A 19,622-nucleotide genomic window follows, 5' to 3' on the forward strand; every position below is an offset into this window, starting at 1 on the left:
GGGAATAAGGTAAATAATTGATAAGGATACGTACCCACTCTCGATGCGGCCTTTGATGCACAGCTTTATCTGACACTCCCATCGCCTCTCTCACTTAAATTTGGTCCGAGAAGGTTTTACATATCACACAGCGAACGAAAATAGATCTCCAAAGCTCATGGTTGGAAAAACAGACAGCCTGCAATTGGAGCAAATAAAGTTAATTTGCAGTTGTCCAAACTTCACAGGGTTTCCATGGTTACTGAAAGCTGCATCTTTCTACGAGGACAACACACAACGTGTTTAAAAGCTGAGTTTCGAGTCAGGAATGCTCTGTTTTGTAAGATCTGAGGACGCGTCTGATCCCATGGGGGGTTACTCCACCGGGCTACAGATTAAAATCCTTCTCAATTATTTATTGGGGATAATCTTTGAAAATGACTTTCACTGGTAGTTTTCGGTGGCTGCCGTTTAGGACGGAATTACAGTAAGAGAGTTGTGCGTGGGATGCTGCACTGAAAAAGCTGAGTGTTACAGGCCAGGAGTGAGGGGCATTGGAAGAGATGCGCGTGGATCCCTGGGACGAAGCAGCACGGGATCCACGTCAGCTCTGAGGTATGTTGGTGGCCCTGGGTGCGGGAGGGCCCCGTATGAAAACACCAGAGGGTGCTACCGGGCGGGTTGAGGCGCACGGACAGCTGCGCGTGGCCCCCAGTAATGGCATATCAGTGGCTGCTCTTCTTCCAGATGGAGGAGCACTGGCAACGCTTTTTCGGCCCCTCGAAAGCAGGTGTGCTTTTCAGTCAGAGTGGGAGTGGGTTGCATTGACAGAGCCGAGGAACCCTGCTCCCTTTTCAGCGGGGATACTGCCGGTCTGGAGTGAGACTCTTCAGCCGAGTGGCGCGTTCCCAGTGGTGGGTTGTGTGTGAGTTTGTTTCCTGTGGGCGGGGGAGTGGCCTCCTCCATAGGTTCAGCAGGTGCACCCGAGGGGCCCACTAAACCCTGCGGATGGCTGTGTTTCATAATTCAAACAGCAGCGGGGGGGGGGGGGGGGGGGGGTATTTCCTTCCTCCCACTGGGGCCTATAACCACCAAGTACTCTACTGCTGTGGGGCGCGGTGGTTTTGCGTGGCAGGATTACGGTGCTTTGCAGGCCAGTTTGTGAAGCACTACACACCGTGCAGAAGGGGTCCCTGCAAGTCAAAATTGAGTACACTGGCGGAGCTGTGAGTGGGCACCTGGTACTGCAGCAGCAGATGCCACAGCACCCCCGCTCTTGACTGGGGCCCCCTCGACCGCTCCATACCAGTGCCCGAATGATGTAAAGGGGTTAATCTTTGCTGGCACGACCTTGGCAAATGGGGGCGTCCTGGCACCCCTCCCTCCTTGCCTAGCATTATTCACACATGACTGAAGCCAGCGATCTGCCTCTCTCCCTCTCCCACAGCGCTGGAGCCCGCCCGCCCGCCCAGGGAGCAGCGCCGACAGCTTGACTCGGGGGTGAGTAGGAGCTTGACGTGATACCCCTTGCCCTAAGTCGATGGATCAACAAGAAGAGACGGACCCCACATCCAAGGGTGGGCTGCTAACGCCATCGCCATCTCCTTTCAGGTAAATGCTGGTTAAATGTAAATGTCTCTTCTTCTTTAGCTCTTTAAAGTCTATCTCCAAGCGCTCTTATTTCAATAGAAGAGGGAGTCGATGCACAAGGAGATCCTTGTTTTACGAGGATCAACCCTTTTGAACAAGTGGAGAAGCCAGGATTAGAGCGTGTATAAGTGGGTACAGGGGATACATTTGGCCCGCGCTCAATCTCGCGTACTAGTTGGTAAAGTGCCACGGTTCACCACGGCCCATAGGGCCATATTTACGAGGAAGTAACGCAGTGCGGTGCTGCAAGCACTTTCTCTGCGTGAAAGGGGCGTTCCATGGATGTTGCTGTGAGTTTTCCCACGCAACATCCATGAAGGTTTTGTAAACCTCGGAATGCAACAGATTCCTACACCTCTCCAGGGGAGGCGTAATGGAGACACAACCCAAGAGAAATACCTTCTCCTCGATTTTCCTTTTTCTATGTGTGCTGCACTGTGCAGCAAATATTGAAAGTGGAAAACACCTCTTGTGATTGTTTTTGTGCAGGAAAATGTCTCTTCTTGCACAAAAACAATCACCCTTACAATGCAGACACCCTTGCACCGTGGTGCAAGCACCATTGCACCGTGGTGCAAGGGTGCCTTTGTTGGCGCATGGCAGCCCATTATGTGCCAGCGCAGGGGCAAAGGACAGGAACGCACCGTATCTTGCAGATATGGCAAATTCCTTCCCTTTTCTTTTGATGCATGTCAGTTCAGCAGGAAGGCTTGCTGCGCTGCTGTGTGTTAAAATAGTGTAAATGAGGCCCTCAGTGCTTATTATGTGCAAGTGGTTGCACAAGGCGGGCACCAGCATCAAAGAAACCAGGTTCACCAAATAATTGATGTGGCTCAGAGCTTATGCGCAGGTCCATGGGAGGTGAGATGACTAGCCTGACCCCCAGGATACCCTCAGTCACATGTGTGTTAGTTACTGTTAGACCTGGCACCATTGGCGTGGGTCTCCCTTCCATTTTTGCTGTTGCCTCATGTCTTTTTGCTGGTATTAGATGCTTTGGCCACTGCTGTCCAGTGCCACGTGCAAGTGCTTCCTATTGTAAATTGATGTATTAATCAGTGGTACCTTGTTTGGCTATTTGGTTTTCTTGTCAGACCCTAGTCTAGTGCACTGAGTGTGCCCAGGGCGTGTAAATCCAAATGCTGCTGGTGGGCCTGCAGCACTGGTTGTGCCACCCACCGAAGCAGCCTTGTAAAATGTGTCTAAGGTCTGCCATTGCAGAGCCTGTGTGCAGTCTGGTACTGTCATGCTGACTGGGCCAGTGCACCCACTTCTCAGTCCCTAAACCTTCCCTTTTCTTCATATCAGTCACCCCTATGGTAGGACCAAGGGCAGGGTGCATTGTAAGTATAAGGTAGGACAAGCCCTGATGTGTGTGGCATGTCCTAATAGTGAATTACAGCCATTTTCGTTTTTCACTATTGCAAGGCTACCTGTTCTCCATAGGCCAGAATGGGCTGCTAGAGGTATTACATCTTATAATGCTAACTGTTTTCGAGTTTAGTTTGCCTGAACTCAAAATAATAAAAGACATCTTTTAGTAAAGTTTATTTTAATATTCTGTGTTTACAAATGCCACTTTTAGAAAGTATGTATTTGCTTGTCTAACCATTCAAACCTGCCTCTGCTAGTTTGGGTATTCCTATGTCTGGTTTTGTGAGTGACAGGGCTGGGGAATTCCAGGAGACAGGCTAAGTCACCCAGTGGTGAATAGAGAGATCTGCATCTAGATGGGAGGGAGGAGTTGCACCTGAACCTTGAATAGGGCTGTGCCTGCCTTCCACAATGCTGGATCCACCCCCTGGGGAGCGGCTGATGTCTCTGCCCTAAACACTGAAAGAAGAGAAGGAGTTCTGTAAACAAAGTGCTCCAGGACTGTACTTGCCTTCCACAATGCTGGCTCCACCTCCTGTGGGGCGTCTGATGTGCCTGCCCTGCACTGTGAAAGGAAAGGAGAAGTCAGCTAAACAGAGTGCTTCAGAACTGATTTGGACTGGGCAAAGGCCCCTCTCCCCTCAGAGAACAAAGGATTTTGGGGTATAAATATTGGGACCCTGATCCCATGAAATTAGATCACTTTGGACTACAAGAAGAAACATTTACTGTGGAGAGGAACCTGAAGAAACTGAGGAGAGACTATTCCCAAGCTGAAGTGCTCCTTGGGGGATTGGTCTGCAGTGGTTCCCTTACTGCCAAAGGAAGGAGAAAGGAACTTTGTGTACTTTACTTTCAACTTGTGAAGGATCTCCAAGGGCTTGGAAAAGAGCTTGCCTCCTGCTGAAGTCCCAGGGACAACAGACTTCACCCCCAGCTCCCCAGAGGTCTTGTGGAAGTGCCTGCTGCTGTTTTAGGCCTTCTGAGGAACTGCGTGTCGCAAGGAGCTGGAAGCGCGACTCAACGAGAAGAAGGATATCGTCGTCGCTGTGCCCGCTGTCACAACTCCAAAGGAGGGTGTCGCCGCAGGAACTGTGGCACTGCACCGCATCAGAGAGAAGCGTGCCACAACGAAGAGGGAGCGTGTCGCCGTCGCTGCTGCTGCCGTCGCAACTCCGAAGAAGGCGGGTGTCGCCACTGGAGCTGTCGCACTGCACCGCATCAGGAGAAGGATCTCGCAACGAGGTCGGATCATGTCGCCGTCGCAACTCCGAAGCCGGAGGGTGTCGCCGCTGGAACTGTCGCATTGCACCGCATCGACCAAGAGCACCTCGCATCTCCGAGTAGCGCTCCGCCGTCAGAGCTGCTGCTGTCGCATCTTGGATGTCACCGCTGTAGTTGTCGCATCGAGTGGAAGCTTCACGCATCGTGGAGAAGAGCGTCGCCGCTGGAGCTGTTGCCGTTGCATAGTAAGGGTGTCGCCGCTGCAGTCCACGCATTTAACCAAGAGTTTCTCGCATCCCCGAGAAGCGCGCTGCATCTGGAAGATCTTCACGTCTATATTTCTTTGCACCTGACTTTGCTGCATTTCCACTCGCTGTGACCTTGCTTGTTGTGGAAGCGCAACGCAACTCAAGGTACATTGATGCAGAGTGTCGCATCTAAGAACTGAACTAAGCTTAAATCTACCATCTTAAAGTAATCATAGTGTGTATTTTTGTTGTTTCTGGTCTTGTGGTCACTCTATATAAAGTCTACTTATTTTTTATATAAAACCTGTGTGGTGTCCATTTGTAGTGTTGTCACTGGGTTACTGTATGTGGTCACAACTGCTTAACTTACAACGCCTCTGAAATAAGCCTTGACTGCTCGTGCCACGCAGCCTAGAGGGTGAGCAGGGTTTTTTTTAGGAGTGTAATTCCCTTGTCCTGACTAGAGGAGAGGGTCCCTATTTGTCACAAGTACCTACCTGTGCCAACTAGAGACCCCCAAATCTAACATTGGAAACAGCGGCAAGGATTCTGGATTTGCCTTTGTGACTCATGTACAGTGACTGGTGAAAGCTACTTAGTGAGTGCAGACCATAACGATACTGCATACTTTTTGGTATATTCCCTTTTGATTTTTGGATTGCCTATTTTTGAAAGATGCCTAATTCAGTAGAGAAAGCAGAATCTGTAGCCTCCGTTAATTGCGAATGGGACGAAGAAAGGCTGGAATGCTACACAGTAAGGCAGATGAAGTGTAAATTGATACTTGTATAGCGCACTACTCACCTGCAAGGGTCTCAAGGCGCTTGTACAAATACCGCTGTGGAACCCATCCTGGCTTTCCCTGTGAGGTGTCCACTCCTGGGCACCCCCAAGGTGGAGGCCAGGCATCCTTAGCGTTGTGGGGGCCGTTGTGGAGATTAAGCAAGCTATTGCCCAGAGTTGCAGAGTGGGACTCGATGATTGGAACAGGCACCGAGGCGAGAATTATCAGGTCCGTGGAATTTTTTAGCCCAAGACCCGCCGAGGCGGGGAATTGAACCCTGGTCCCGGGATAGACCTCTGCATCAGGGTCTGCCGCTCTAACCATGGAGCCACACTTCTCCACTGAATATGAAGTACTTTTGCAAGAAATTCAATGTTTCCACTTCTGGATTTAAAGTGAAGGAAGAATGCTACAAGGCGCTGAGGGCCTGGGTAGAAGCCAGGAAAACTCCTAGGATTGAGGAGGATGATGATGCAGAAGTACAACAGGAAGAGCCATTGTGTTCAAGAGGAAGGAAGGCACCTTCCCCTGCCCGTAGCATTGGCTCTAACAAAAGTCTGTCTCCAGAGGAGTTGGAGGACAGAGAGAGGTCAAGAAGGCATGAGATGGAATTGACCAGGTTCAAGGTGGATAGGGAGCTAGAAATAAAAAATAGAAAGTTAGATCTTGAGGAAAAGAAAATGCAGTTTGAGCATAAAAAAGTTTTGAGGGAGTTGGAGTTTAAAACCAAAAGTTTAGCAGTTACTCCCTCTGGAAGCAGCATACCGCCAGTACATTCAGAAAGTAGGGTGTATATTTCCAAGGATGTGGTGAAGGAGTTTTACAAAAATGATGATATTGGTCAGTGGTTCAGAGCCTATGAGGTAGCCATGTCTTCCCACCGGGTCCCTGAGAGAGATTGGGGAGCGGGGTTGTGGGGAAGGTTCCTTAGTGAGGGGTGGGATACAGTGTTAGACTTGCCTTCTGAAGCCCACAATTCCTACAGCCACATGAAAGATGCATTGATGTCTAGATATGGTTTGACACCTGAACTCTATAGGCAGAGGTTCAGGAAATGCAAAACGTTAGAAGACAGTACTTGGGTTGAATATGTCACTTTCATTTGCAGAGCATTGGATGGTTGGGTAAAGGGCAGCAAGGTCAATGATTTTCAAGTTCTCTTTGATTTGATTATATGGGAGCACTTGTCAGATAATTATTTTCCACAGCTGTGCCAGCATCTGATAGATAGCAAGCTGGCTAACCCTAGGAAGCTTGCTGAGGAGGCGGACCGCTGGGTCAGTACCAGGGTCCACAAGGTTCACATGGGAGACTCAGCCAAAGGTGGGCAGGGTCCCCAGCAGAAGAGTGGGGGGGACAAGGGTAAACAAAATGAGTTCAGCAAAGGCCCCAAAGTAGACCCCAAGGGAACCCCGTGAAAGGTTCACAGCCTCCCCCTGTGAGAAAGCAAGGGGCCCGCCAGGTAGTCCTGTTCCCCAGGGGCCCCTGAAATGTTACAAGTGTGGTGATCAGGGTCATAAAGCGAATGATCCCAGGCGCCGCCTGTTTGGTAAACAAACACCCACTGGTGCTCCGACCCGGCAGATGGCTAGTGTAGCCTTGTGGGAGGAGATTGCAGTCTAAGGTGGGAGGGTCCCGCACAGATGACCCTTGTCTCTTTAGGAGACTGGGAGCCGGTCTCAGAAGCTCAGCTACCCAGGAACACTAAAAAATATGGGCAGCGAGTGACCATCAATGGCCAAAAGGTGGAGGCTCTTAGAGATACAGGAGCCAGTGTGACAGCTGTCAGGTATTACCTGGTGTCTCAAGAGCAGATTGTCCCTCATGCATTTTGCCGAGTTGTTAACGCCGACAACACAGAGAGTCATTGTCCAATGGCTCAGGTGCCCTTTGAGTGGTGGAGAGGTCTCTGGTACTCTTCAGGTAGCTGTGAAACCTGCCATGCCTGTTGACTGTTTGTTAGGAAATGATTTGGTGAGCTCCCCTTGGGAAAAGGTAGAGAAAACAACTCACTTGAAGATGGTTGGACTGCCTGACTGGGCGTGCCTGACCACCCGGTCAATGTCAGCCAGTAGGGATTCTCAATAGGACCTGGAGCCTGAGAGGGAGGCCCAGGACCCTGCCGAAAAGAGAAGTGGTTGGGAGCGCGGGAGACTGGCCCCTGAAGTTCCCATGGCCCAGGAGGAGGTAGACCCTGAGGGGGATGCCCTGGGGCCTACGGGGGAGACAGTAGCTGAGCTGGGGGACCTGCCTGAGCTGACCCATTGGCAGCAAGAAGGAGGCCCCTTCAGGGAGGAATTTTGCAAGGAACAGAGAGAGTGCCCTTCTCTTGTGGGCTTGCGGCAACAGGCTACAAGCAAGGCATCAGGTGATCAGTCAGGGTCACACTTGATTTACTGAGAGAATGGTCTCCTGTATAGTGAGCCTAAGGTTGCTGAACCTGGGTCAGCCCGTGTGCTGGTGGTACCCCAGAAGTTCAGAGCCTTCCTACTAGGGCTGGCTCATGATGTGCCATTAGCAGGAGATTTGGGCAGGACAAGACCTTTGAAAGGCTTGTCACCCACTTTTATTGGCCCCAAATGCGCAAGAGTTCTGATACTCATTGCAGGACCTGTCAGACTTGCCAGGCAAGTGGAAAGAGTGGGAGGAAGCACAAGGCTCTTCTCCAGCCATTCCCTGTGGTCAGTACCCCCTTTGAGCGGGTGGGGATTGACATAGTGGGGCCACTGGACCCCAAGACAGCCATGGGCAACAGGTTCATCCTGGTCTTGGTGGACCATGCCACCTGGTACCCAGGAAAGACGTACCTCTGAGGACAGTGACGGCCCCCGTGTGGGTCAGGTGCTGATGGGAATTTTCTCCCGAGTGGGATTCCCTCGCGAGGTAGTGTCTGACCGGGGAACCAACTTTATTTCCAAGTATATGAAGTCCCTGTGGCTGGAGTGTGGGGTAACTTACAACTTCACCACTCCTTACCACCCCCAAAGAAACGGGCTGGTTGAAAGGTTCAACCGGACCCTAAAGGGCATGATAATGGGTCTTGAGGAATCCATGAGGTGTAAGTGGGACGTCCTCTTACCATGCCTACTCTTTGAATGCCGTGAGGTGCCACAAAAATCTCTAGGGTTCCTTCACTCTGAGCTTCTCTATAGACACCCAGTCAGAGGACCTCTGAGTTTGGTTAAAGAAGGCTGGGAGCAATCTCCCAGGAAACCTCCCAAGGATGTATATAGCTACATGCTGGCCTTCAGAAACCAAACTAGGCATTTCAGGCAACTCGCTGAGGTGAATCTGGAAGTCAGCCAGGAGGAGATGAAGTGCTGGTATGACCAAAATCCCACTCTGGTAGAGCTTCAACCTGGTCAGAAAGTGTGGATCATGGCCCCAGTGGAGCCCTGCGTGCAAGATAAGTGGACCGGACAGTTTGAGGTTGTGGAGCGCAAGAGTCCAGTTACCTACTTGGTGGACTTGCAGTCTCCTAGGAACCCCTTGAGGGTCCTACATGTCAACCGCCTTAATCTCCACTTAGAGAGATCTGAAGTGGGAATGCTCTTGGCAACAGATGCCGGGACGGAGTAGGAAACTGAGCCTCTTCCTGGCCTCCTGTCAGCCTCAGAGCAAGATGGGTCAGTGGATGGTGTTAACCTGTCTTCCACCCTGACCCCTGAGCAACAGAATGACTGCCACCAGTTGCTGGGACAGTTTTCTGATCTGTTCTCCCTGGTTCCCAGTGCCACAGATTGGTGCATCCATGATGTGGACACAGGAGACAGCTTACCTTTGAAGCACAAGTCTTACAGGGTAACTGACAGGGTAAGGGCTTGCATCAAAGAGGTGGTCTCAAAGATGCTTGCACTTGGGGTGATTGAGTCATACAGCAGTCCTTGGGCCAGCCCAGTGGTCTTGGCCCCGAAGGCTACAGCACCAGGTGCCACACCCAAACTCCGGTTCTGTGTGGACTACAGAGGGCTCAATTCAGTCACGAAGACTGAAGCGCACCCCATCCCCAGAGCTGATGAGCTCATAAATCGGCTAGGGGCTGCACGGTACAGCAGCAGGTTTGACTTAACGTCTGGGTACTGGCAGATCGCCTTGACTGATGGGGCAAAGGAGAGGTCAGCATTCTCCACACCAGATGGACATTTCCAGTTCCGTGTTATGCCCTTTGGGATGAAGAATGCCCCTGCCACCTTTCAGAGGTTGGTCAAATAGGTGTTGGTTGGACTGGATGAGTTCAGTGCCGCCTATCTGGATGACATTGCAGTGTTCAGTGCCAGTTGGGAGGAACATCTGCGCCACCTCTGAGAAGTGTTGATGGCGCTGCGTAAAGCAGGCCTCACGATCAAGGCGAGTAAGTGCCAGATCGGGCAGGGTCCCGTGGTGTACTTGGGACACCAAGTTGGGAGAGGCCAGGTGGTGCCCCTACAACCCAAGATTGAAACCATCCTGGCATGGGAGCCACCCAAAACCCAGACAGAGGTGAGAGCCTTCTTAGGTCTCACAGGGTATTACAGTAGGTTTGTCAAAGGGTATGGCAACATTGTTGCACCCTTGACAGAGCTGACTTCCAAGAAGCAGCCCAATAAGGTGATCTGGACTGACACCTGTCAGAAAGCTTTTGAGGCCCTGAAAGCTGCCATGTGCACGGCGCTCGTGCTCCTGGTAACCAACTTCTCAAGAGAGTTTATTGTCCAAACAGACGCTTTAAAGCATGGTGTGGGGGCTGTTCTGTCACAGATGAATGAGGAGGGCCTAGATCAACCTGTATCCTTTATCAGTAGAAGGCTACTTCCACGGGAACAGAGGTAGAGTGCTATTGAGCGTGAGGCATTTGCTGTGGTCTTGGCACTGAAGAAGCTGAGACCATACCTGTTTGGGACTCACTTCCGGGTTCAGACAGACCTTAAGCCCCTCAGATGGTTGATGCAGATGAGGGGTGAGAATCCAAAGCTGTTGAGGTGGTCCATCTCCCTACAGGGTATGGACTTTACGGTGGAACACTGCCCTGGTACATAACACACCAACTCTGATGGTCTGTCCAGATTTTTTCGCCTTAGTGAAGAGAACTCCCAGGAGTTAGGGTAGTTCTCCCCACTTTTCAGCTGAAGGGGACTCGTGTTAGAACTGGCACCATTGGCGTGGGTCTCCCTTCCATTTTTGCTGTTGCCTCATGTCTTTTTGCTGGAATTAGATGCTTTGCGCACTGTGCCACTGCTGTCCAGTGCCACAGTGCAAGTTCTCCCTATTGTAAATTGATGTATTAATCAGTGGTTCCATGTTTGGCTATTTAGTTTACTTGTCAGACCCTAGTCTAGTGCACTGAGTGTGCCCAGGGCGTGTAAATCCAAATGCTGCTGGTGGGCCTGCAGCACGGGTTGTGCCACCCACCGAAGCAGCCTTGTAAAATGTGTCTAAGGTCTGCCATTGCAGAGCCTGCATGCACCCTGGTACTATCATGTGGACTGCGTAAGTGCACCCACTTCCCAGTCCCCAAACCTTCCCTTTTCTTCATATCAGTCAACCCTATGGTAGACCAAGGGCAGGGTGCATTCTAAGTATAAGGTAGGACAAGCCCTGATGTGCGTGGCATGTCCTAATAGTGAATTACAGCCATTTTCGTTTTTCACTATTTACCTGTTCTCCATAGGCCAGAATGGGCTGCTAGAGGTATTACATCTTATAATCTGAACTGTCTCAAAGAACATGGTAGAAATTCGAGTTTAGAATGCCTGAACTCAGAATAATAAAATTCATCTTTTAGTAAAGTTTATTTTAATATTCTGTGTTTGCAAATACCACTTTTAGAAAGTAGGTATTTGCTTGTCTAACCATTCAAACCTGCCTCTGCTAGTTTGTGTATTCCTATGTCTGGTTTTGTGAGTGACAGGGCTGGGGAATTCCAGGAGACAGGCTAAGTCACCCAGTGGTGAATAGAGAGATCTGCATCTAGATGGGAGGGAGGAGTTATTATTATTATTATTATTATTATGTTTCTTATATAGCGCCAGAATCGACCCCTGAAGGGGCATCTCCACGCTTGCCTTGGGAACCCGTCCTGGCTTTTCCCTGTGAGATAGCCCCTACAGGGCATCCCCAAGGTGAAAGCCAGGCATCCCGCCGCGGGGGGCCGTTGTGGAGATTAAGCAAGCTTAATGCCCAGAGTTGCAGAATGTGAACCCATGATTAGTTCAGGCACCGAAGCGAGAATTATCGAGTCCATGGACATTTGAGCTCAAGACCCTGCCGCGTCGGGAATTGAACCCTGGTCCCGGGTCTGACCTCTGCTTCAGGGTCTGCCTGCTCTAACCAGTGAGCCACACTTCACCAAACCTGCACCTGAACCTTGAATAGGGTTGTGCCTGCCTTCCACAATGCTGGCTCCACCCCCTGAGGAGCGGCTGATGTCTCTGCCCTACACACTGAAAGAAGAGAAGGAGTCCTGTAAACAAAGTGCTCCAGGACTATACTTGCCTTCCACAATGCTGGCTCCACCTCCTGTGGGGCGTCTGATGTGCCTGCCCTGCACTGTGAAAGGAAAGGAGATGTCTGGTAAACAGAATGCTTCAGAACTGGTTTGGACTGGGCAAAGGCCCCTCTCCCCTCAGAGAACAAAGGATTTTGGGGTATAAATATTGGGACCCTGATCCCATGAAATTAGATCATTTTGGACTACAAGAAGAAACCTTCACTGAGAAGAGGAACCTGAAGAAACTGAGGAGAGACTATTCCCAAGCTGAAGTGCTGCTTAGGGGATTGGCCTGCAGTGGTTGCCTTACTGCCAAAGGAAGGAGAAAGGAACTTTGTGTACTTTACTTTCAACTTGTGAAGGATCTCCAAGGGCTTGGAAAAGAGCTTGCCTCCTGCTGAAGTCTCAGGACAACAGACTTCACCCCCCAGCTCCCCAGAGTTCTTGTGGAAGTGCCTGCTGCTGTTTTGGGCCTTCTGAGGAACTGCGTGTCGCAAGGAGCTGGAAGTGCGACTCAACGAGAAGAAGCGCGTCGCCGCTGCTATCCCTGCCGTCGCAACTCCGAAGGAGGGTGTCGCAGCTGGAACTGTCGCACTGCACCGCAACAGAGAGAAGCGTGCCACAACGTAGAGGGAGCGTGTCACCGTCGCTGCTGCTGTCGCAACTCCGAAGAAGAAGGGTGTCGCCGCTGGAGCTGTCGCACTGCACCGCATCAGGAGAAGAATCTCGCAACGAGGTTGGAGCGTGTCACCGTCGCTGTGCCTGCCGTCGCAACTCCGAAGCCAGAGGGTGTTGCCGCTGGAACTGTCGCATTGCAATGCATCGACCAAGAGCACCTCGCATCCCCGAGAAGTGCGCCGCCGTCGGAGCTGCTGCCATTGCATTTTTGATGTCGCCGCTGTAGTTGTCGCATCGAGCGGAAGCTTCACGCATCGTGGAGAAGAGCGTCGCCGCTGGAGCTGTTGCCGTCGCATCGTAAGGGTGTCGCCACTGCAGTCCACGCATTGAACCGAGAGTTTCTTGCATCCCTGAGAAGCACGCCGTATCTGGAAGATCTTCACGTCTTTATTTCTTTGCACCTGACTTTGCTGCATTTCCCATCGCTGCGACCTTGCTTGTCGTGGAAGCGCAGCGCAACTTAAGGTACATTGACGCAGAGTGTCGCATCTAAGAACTGAACTGAACTAAGCTTAAATCTACCATCTTAAAGTAATCGTAGTGTGTATTTTTGTCGTTTCTGGTCTTGTGGTAACTCTATATAAAGTCTACTTATTTTTTATATAAAACCTGTGTGGTGTCCATTTGTAGTGTTGTCACTGGGTTACTGTATGTGGTCACAACTGCTTAACTTACAACACCTCTGATATAAGCCTTGACTGCTCGCGCCACACAGCCTAGAGGGTGGGCAGGGGTTATTTTAGGAGTGTAATCCCCTTGTCCTGACTAGAGGAGAGGGTCCCTATTTTTCACAAGTACCTACCTGTGCTAACTAGAGACCCCCAAATCTAACAGTTACGTTATGTTATGTTGTGTTTTGCTACATATTAATAGATTATTAAAGCGCTCTTATACCTGTAAGGTGTCCTGGCACTAAGGGAAAAAAGACTGTACGAGGAATAAAAAAACAGAAATCTATTGAGGATAAAGCCACCTTTTCAACACTTTACAAAAAAGTGAAAGATCATGAATTTTACACAGGGTAAATAGAAGAGCATTCCACAACTTAGTGACGAGACAGAAAAAGATCTGCCTCCAAGGGGTACCCTCTCATACCTGCGGACCACCAGTAAAGTGGACCTTAAGTTTCGGGTTGGCGGATAATGAATGAATTTGTTGCACCGGTAGCTGGGGCCAGTTTCATAGAAGGCTCTGTGTGTACTACTCAGTAGCTTAAAACAGATCCTATTTCAAACTGATAACCAGTGTAAAGGATTCAGAGCCGCCCCTGTAGAGGCATAACTGGCAAGCCAAGAGCCAGCTTGACTGCTGCTTTTTGAATTAGTCTGGAGCTTAGTTAAAAGTACAATAAGATACCCCTGAAAAAGGAGACTTACAATAATCCAATTTGCTCAAAATAGTCACCTGCACCTCCACCGGATGCACAGAGAATGGAAGTAGCAATAGGATTTTAAGTAAAACCTGCAGCATAAAAAAACATTAAATGACAGAAAGATGATTGACCTTTTTGGAGAGGGACAGATTGTCATCCAAGAGAAACCCAAGTATCCATACTGAAGGAGAGTAGGATCTGCTTACTATTGTTACCCCCACTGTTTGCTGTGTTTCACTGATTTATCAACTTTAGACTGGCTGGGGCCCTGCTCACCAGGACCCCAGCCTATCTGCTTCCTCTCTAAATTGGTTGCATGTACATTAGGCACAATCCAGATTGGTTACTGGGTTATCCTTGTGAGTCCTAGTATATGGTACTTTAGGTACCAAGGGTATAGGTACCCCAGAGGCCTACCAGGGGCTGAAGCATGTATTATGCCACCCCTGGGAAGCCTTCCAAAAAGGCACCACATTTCTGCTACTGCAGCCTGGGTAAGATGGTGCTTGCACCTCTTACTAAGAAATAGGCTACCTATATCTACCTTTAAATACAGACACATGTAAACCTATAAGTCACTCCTATGGCAGGCCTTGACAATCCTGAAGGCAGAGTGCTTGGTTTTGTGTGAGAGGGTGCCCAAGCATGACCTGAGCCCCTCTGCAGCTTTCCGAATCCCTTCCTTATAGCTGTTCTGTGATACAGCCATTCCATATACTCTTAAGTGCATTATAACCTCGCAATAAATGCTAACTTTGGAATTGCTGCATCAAAATATGTTGTGTTTGGTGTCAAACACTTTGGAATCCTACCCCTCAGCCAGTCCTGGCAGCGGGGGTAGAATTCCACCCTTCTAGAGGGAGAAGACATGTACACACTTACCTGACCGGTATAGTTTAAAAGAGCCCCAGCATCACAAAATGGATGCTGCTGCCTCAGACACAAGTCTGACCTCCTGCTGCTAGACAAAACTCTGACAGGGGAGGCCTGGACAATAGGTTTCCTGCCCAGGAAGGTGTAACTACCTCCCCAAACAGGCTTTAGTGTATTGGGGCAGGGTGGGTGCATTCACTGAATGCTTTTCAGACAGTACCTGGGGCACACAAGGTGTCCCTGTGCATACCCCAGTTCAAACCGGTTGCTGGGGCACTCAGCCCCAGCTCTGGGTGAAACTGGACAAAGGGAAAGGGGTGTAACTACCCCCTCCCCAGGTCTCCCATAGGTGTGAGCTTAGAGTTAGTCCATCCCCTAAACTTAGTATAAGTATAGGAACCCAGTCCCTAGGAGATTAGATTACCCTGGAAAAAACTCTGCAACATATATCCTGGAACTTCAACATTCTATTTAGACTAGAAGATGGAAGAATCTCCCTTGGGGTCAAGGAGTGACTCCCCTGTTTAAACAGGCACCAAAGAAGCATCTTTCAGGTCTGCATTTCTAAGGCTCCCGCCGGATCCCAAAGGATTTGCGACACAGGGCATGGATTTCCAGACACCTCAGAGCTGACAAGAGATCACAGCAAAGCTGAGACCCGCTGCCATCATGAGAGATGTGGGACCGGAACTCCTGGACACCATGCATATTTGCAAGTGCACCTACTTTCCGAGATTTCCTGAAGTTGTTCATTGGGCTACTTATAGTCCAAGCCCTGAGCACCATTTTCATCAAAGCTTGTAGGCCTACACTCCACGAGTGTTCCATGGGCTTGCTTCTAGCATTCCTGCTTGAGGCCCCTTTGCGATCTTTGGTCCGTCGACTGGTGGGTCCCCACGAAGGTAACTCTTTTGTTTCTTGGGCTTCCCTGGTTGCTCCAGACGTGCCCTGACTCCCCTCTAAAGGGTGAGTCCCTCAGACCTTGCTGGTCTGTTCCAAAGACAATCTTTGCATTCTGCGTGGGTTGCTGTTGCCAAGGCTTGTTGGGTCCAATCTGGATACCGACTCCGCAACACTCGAAATCCAATGTGGGGCAGCTCAAATTCAGCTCCTGGTTGTCGTCGACACCTCCTGGTCCTCGTGGCTGAAGAGTCAAGCTTCACCTCCTACACCTGAAATCACCTGACTTCGGTGGGCATCTTCTTGTTGCCTCCCTGGTCACTGGCAAGTGACCCAGACTCTGTCCCCTCTGCTTTCAGGTTCTTCAGATCTTCTGTCCACCTTTGGATCCATCCGTACATTTTTCATCTGGTCACCTGCCGCACTTCTTTGCAGCTCTCCATAGGAAACTACGACAAAACCCAACATGAAAAGACACCTATGCACCCAGCTTCCCTGGGTGAGGTAACACGAGTACTTCGGTGCTCCCATGGGTCTTGACTCTCGAACTGTCCAGTACTGAAGGGGTTTTTTACTAGTCCACTCCTAAGTGTCCCTAATCTTTAAAATTCTAACCGCAACTTTCTCCATAGAAGTCAAGGGCGATTTGAGGCTGTATTTAGACACTGCACGCGTCCCCCGTGGGTCTCCTGTGTCCTTACAGTGGGTGGATCCTGGTTGCCCCAGTGGTTCTACAGGCCCTAGGCCTTGTCTCTGTCCCTCGTGGTTCTCATACCACTTTCTTAGTATATGGTTTGTGAGGCCCCTAGGGCAAAACGTATACTGTGCTAATTTACTGTGTGCTAATTAAGTTTACTGTTTATACTTTTTCCTCTAGCCTCATAAAGAGACTTGAGGGATGTGTTTAGAATAAATACATATATTTTTATATATACCTGGTGTGTTCTCCTTTCATTTAGTCATTCACAAGATTATAGACTGGTAAAACAAGCAGCTTTACATTCCTTCAAGACTTAGCCTGAAGGCTGCTCTCCACAGCTACCACTAGGATGGTATAGAGACAAAATATCGACTCCAAAATATCGACTGGACATAATATCGAGTTTTTAATATAGACTGGACAAAATATCGACTGGACATAATATCGACTACAAAAATATCGTTTTTCAGGTAAGTGAAGTAATATCGACTGTATAAAATATAGATAGCAAAAATATCGATTTTTTAATAATATATAATATTTTATAGTGTATTTTTATGTAATAATATGTGTGAATAGTGTGTATTAATGTTATAAAATATTTTATTACATGAATTTTGTTTTTATAATAATTGCGTAATGTAATTCTGTAGCGGGTTGTGGGTTTAAAGGGGAATAGGGTGGGAAGTAATTTAATAATAATTAATTAATTAATATATGTTTGTTAATATTTTTAATTAATAATTAATTGATAATTAATTAATATTAATTAGTTAATTAATTAATATAATTTTGAACATATTTTGTATTAGTAAATAATTGTTAATTAATTAATTGTAATTAGTTAATTACATTAATTAGAGTACATTTTTAATATATATAATTTTGTGTAATTTTTAAGTAATTAATTTTGAAAAAATAATATTAATTATTAAAATAATTACAGCTAATGTTCTAATATATTTACTTTATTGTTATTGTTAATTAATAATTAATTGCTAATTAAATAATATTGATAAATTTTGGGTAAAGGAGCATTTTTAGGGTTCAGGGTCAGTTTTCAGTTCATGGGTAAAGGGGTATTTTTAGGGTTCAGGGTCAGTTTTCAGTTCATGGGTAAAGGGGTATTTTTAGGGTTCAGGGTCAGTTTTCAGTTCATGGGTAAAGGGGTATTTTTAGGGTTCAGGGTCAGTTTTCAGTTCATGGGTAAAGGGGTATTTTTAGGGTTCAGGGTCAGTTTTCAGTTCATGGGTAAAGGGGTATTTTTAGGGTTCAGGGTCAGTTTTCAGTTCATGGGTAAAGGGGTATTTTTAGGGTTCAGGGTCAGTTTTCAGTTTTTGGGTAAAGGGGCATTTTTAGGGTTCAGGGCCAGTTTTCAGTTTTTGGGTAAAGGGGTATTTTTAGGGTTCAGGGTCAGTTTTGGGTTTTTGGGTAAAGGGGTATTTTTAGGGTTCAGGGTCAGTTTTGGGTTTTTGGGTAAAGGGGTATTTTTAGGGTTCAGGGTCAGTTTTGGGTTTTTGGGTAAAGGGGTATTTTTAGGGTTCAGGGTCAACAAATAAGATTTAAAAAAATTATTTTTATTATTTTCATTTATTATTTAATTATTATAATTTAGTTTAAGTCGTTTTAAGTATATTTTAGTAATTAAAATTTAATATTAATTTAATTTAACACTGTTTTTAATAAAGTCGATATTTTTTACATCTATATTTTTGTTAACGATATTTTGTACTCGATATTTTTGTACTTACCTGTTTGTAGATACAAACTCGATATTTTGACTGTCGATATTTTGTCCACGATATTTTGGCAACTCGATATTTTGTCCGTCGATATTATTTCAGTGATCCCACTAGGATAGCTTTCTATATAGGTTGTCTTTAAACCTACCATCAATAAGGGTCCTTTGGACTGGTGCAAGGTGCCAACTAGAATAGTGGACAACATATGCCTGGCCAACTTCTCACACACACCACCTTGGCTGGACAAGGATCATTCATCCAAGACGCAACCAGAAATCCATGGGAAAGGCCCTCTGGGGACTGCTATAGGTAAACCACAGTACTTCCTATTTACCTGCTTCCATTTTGAATGCATTCTGCCTTAACTAGGGTGTGACTTCAGACATACTCTAATGTAAATCAAAAAAGGGAGTAACGGCGGAGTTATCAAAATAGATATTGTCTGCATAATTTATACAATTAATGCCAAAGGATATCATAACCTAGGCCAGAGGACTGATATAGAGTTTGAAATGGGTAGAATTGAGGGTTGACCCCCATGGAACCCCTTATTCTGATTGAAAGGTGAAGTTAGACCCCCTTGCCTTGACCCTGCAGATAAGATTTGCACCACTGCAGAGCAGACCCTCTGATGACCACTTCAGCCAGTCTAGTCAACAGGATGGAATGACAGGCCGTATTGAATGAGGCAGAAAGGTTTGTAAGCAACATGGCAGCACACTGCCCGGTATCTGCCCATGATTCTAAGGTCATCAAGGACCAACACTAGTGTTTTTCCAGGCTGTGGGACGTACGAAAACCAGATTGGACAGAAACTAATATCTGATGTTCCTCCAAAATCCTGAGATAAGCCCGTTAACATACTTCTCCAGGATATTTTATGCAGAAAGGCAACAATGAAGTTGGCTGAAAATAAAATAAAATACACCAGGATCAGCATTGGACTTTTTCAGAAGTGGGACATCCAAGGCCTTTTTCTACTCATCTTGAACAGAACCCTTGGCTGAGGAGCTGTTACATCCCATAGTGGCTCGGCTAGGTCAGAGAAAGAATCCTTTCCAATTCTAGGTGGAATAGGGTTAAGAGGAGAGCCAGATGTAACAGATCCAGCATTTTATCTGACCAAGTCAGCTGGAAGAGAATCAAAGTGCCCGAAATTCAGGGTTGGGCTGGCCTATAGGGCAATCAAGCAGTGCCCTATGGGCCGGTCTAGTTCAGTGCGTGCACCGCTTTTTTTAGCAGTTTTGGGCCAGTTTTATGACGAGATGAACTGGTTTTTCCTGTCAATTTCCCCAATATTACCACTTTTTAAACTATATTCTTTGCTAATGTGGGCCACTTTTATTTTGGTGCTTATTTTGGTCCAGGTTAGACCCTGCCTAAACTCATAGAAATCTCAGCAAATCCCTCATCAGCCAGAATGGAAACTTCATCTGCAAACCCAACCTTCGATGTACTTGGAGGTGAAGCCTGAGGAAAATTGTTGCATTTTGCTGCAATTGTGTCTTAAAAAAGGTTAGAGAGCAAATTGAGAATGCTCAATTGCCAGCACAGGACATACAGGTGAATATTATAAACACACTACGGAAAAGATTTCTTCAAAGGAGTTCTGTATACAGGATGTGGTTTACA

The 19,622-nt window shown here is 47.8% G+C and overlaps 1 protein-coding gene across 2 annotated transcripts in view; it reads left to right on the forward strand.

The window, feature by feature from the left end:
* RIN1 (Ras and Rab interactor 1) overlaps window positions 1–19,622 on the forward strand; it is a 161,910-nt gene that overhangs the window by 22,171 nt on the left and 120,117 nt on the right. Inside the window, exon 2 of one of the 2 annotated variants that reach the window (XM_086938539.1) lies at window positions 1,427–1,590. The exons of the other annotated variant lie outside the window; for it this stretch is intronic. Within the exon in view, the coding sequence (XP_086794665.1) occupies window positions 1,520–1,590 (71 nt within the window). The 5' untranslated portion in view covers window positions 1,427–1,519. The remainder of the gene's footprint in view (window positions 1–1,426; window positions 1,591–19,622) is intronic. 2 annotated transcript variants of the gene reach the window in all.

The sequence above is a fragment of the Lissotriton vulgaris genome, chromosome 9 (assembly GCF_964263255.1).
Source record: "Lissotriton vulgaris chromosome 9, aLisVul1.2, whole genome shotgun sequence".
NCBI classification, from domain to species: Eukaryota; Metazoa; Chordata; class Amphibia; order Caudata; family Salamandridae; genus Lissotriton; species Lissotriton vulgaris.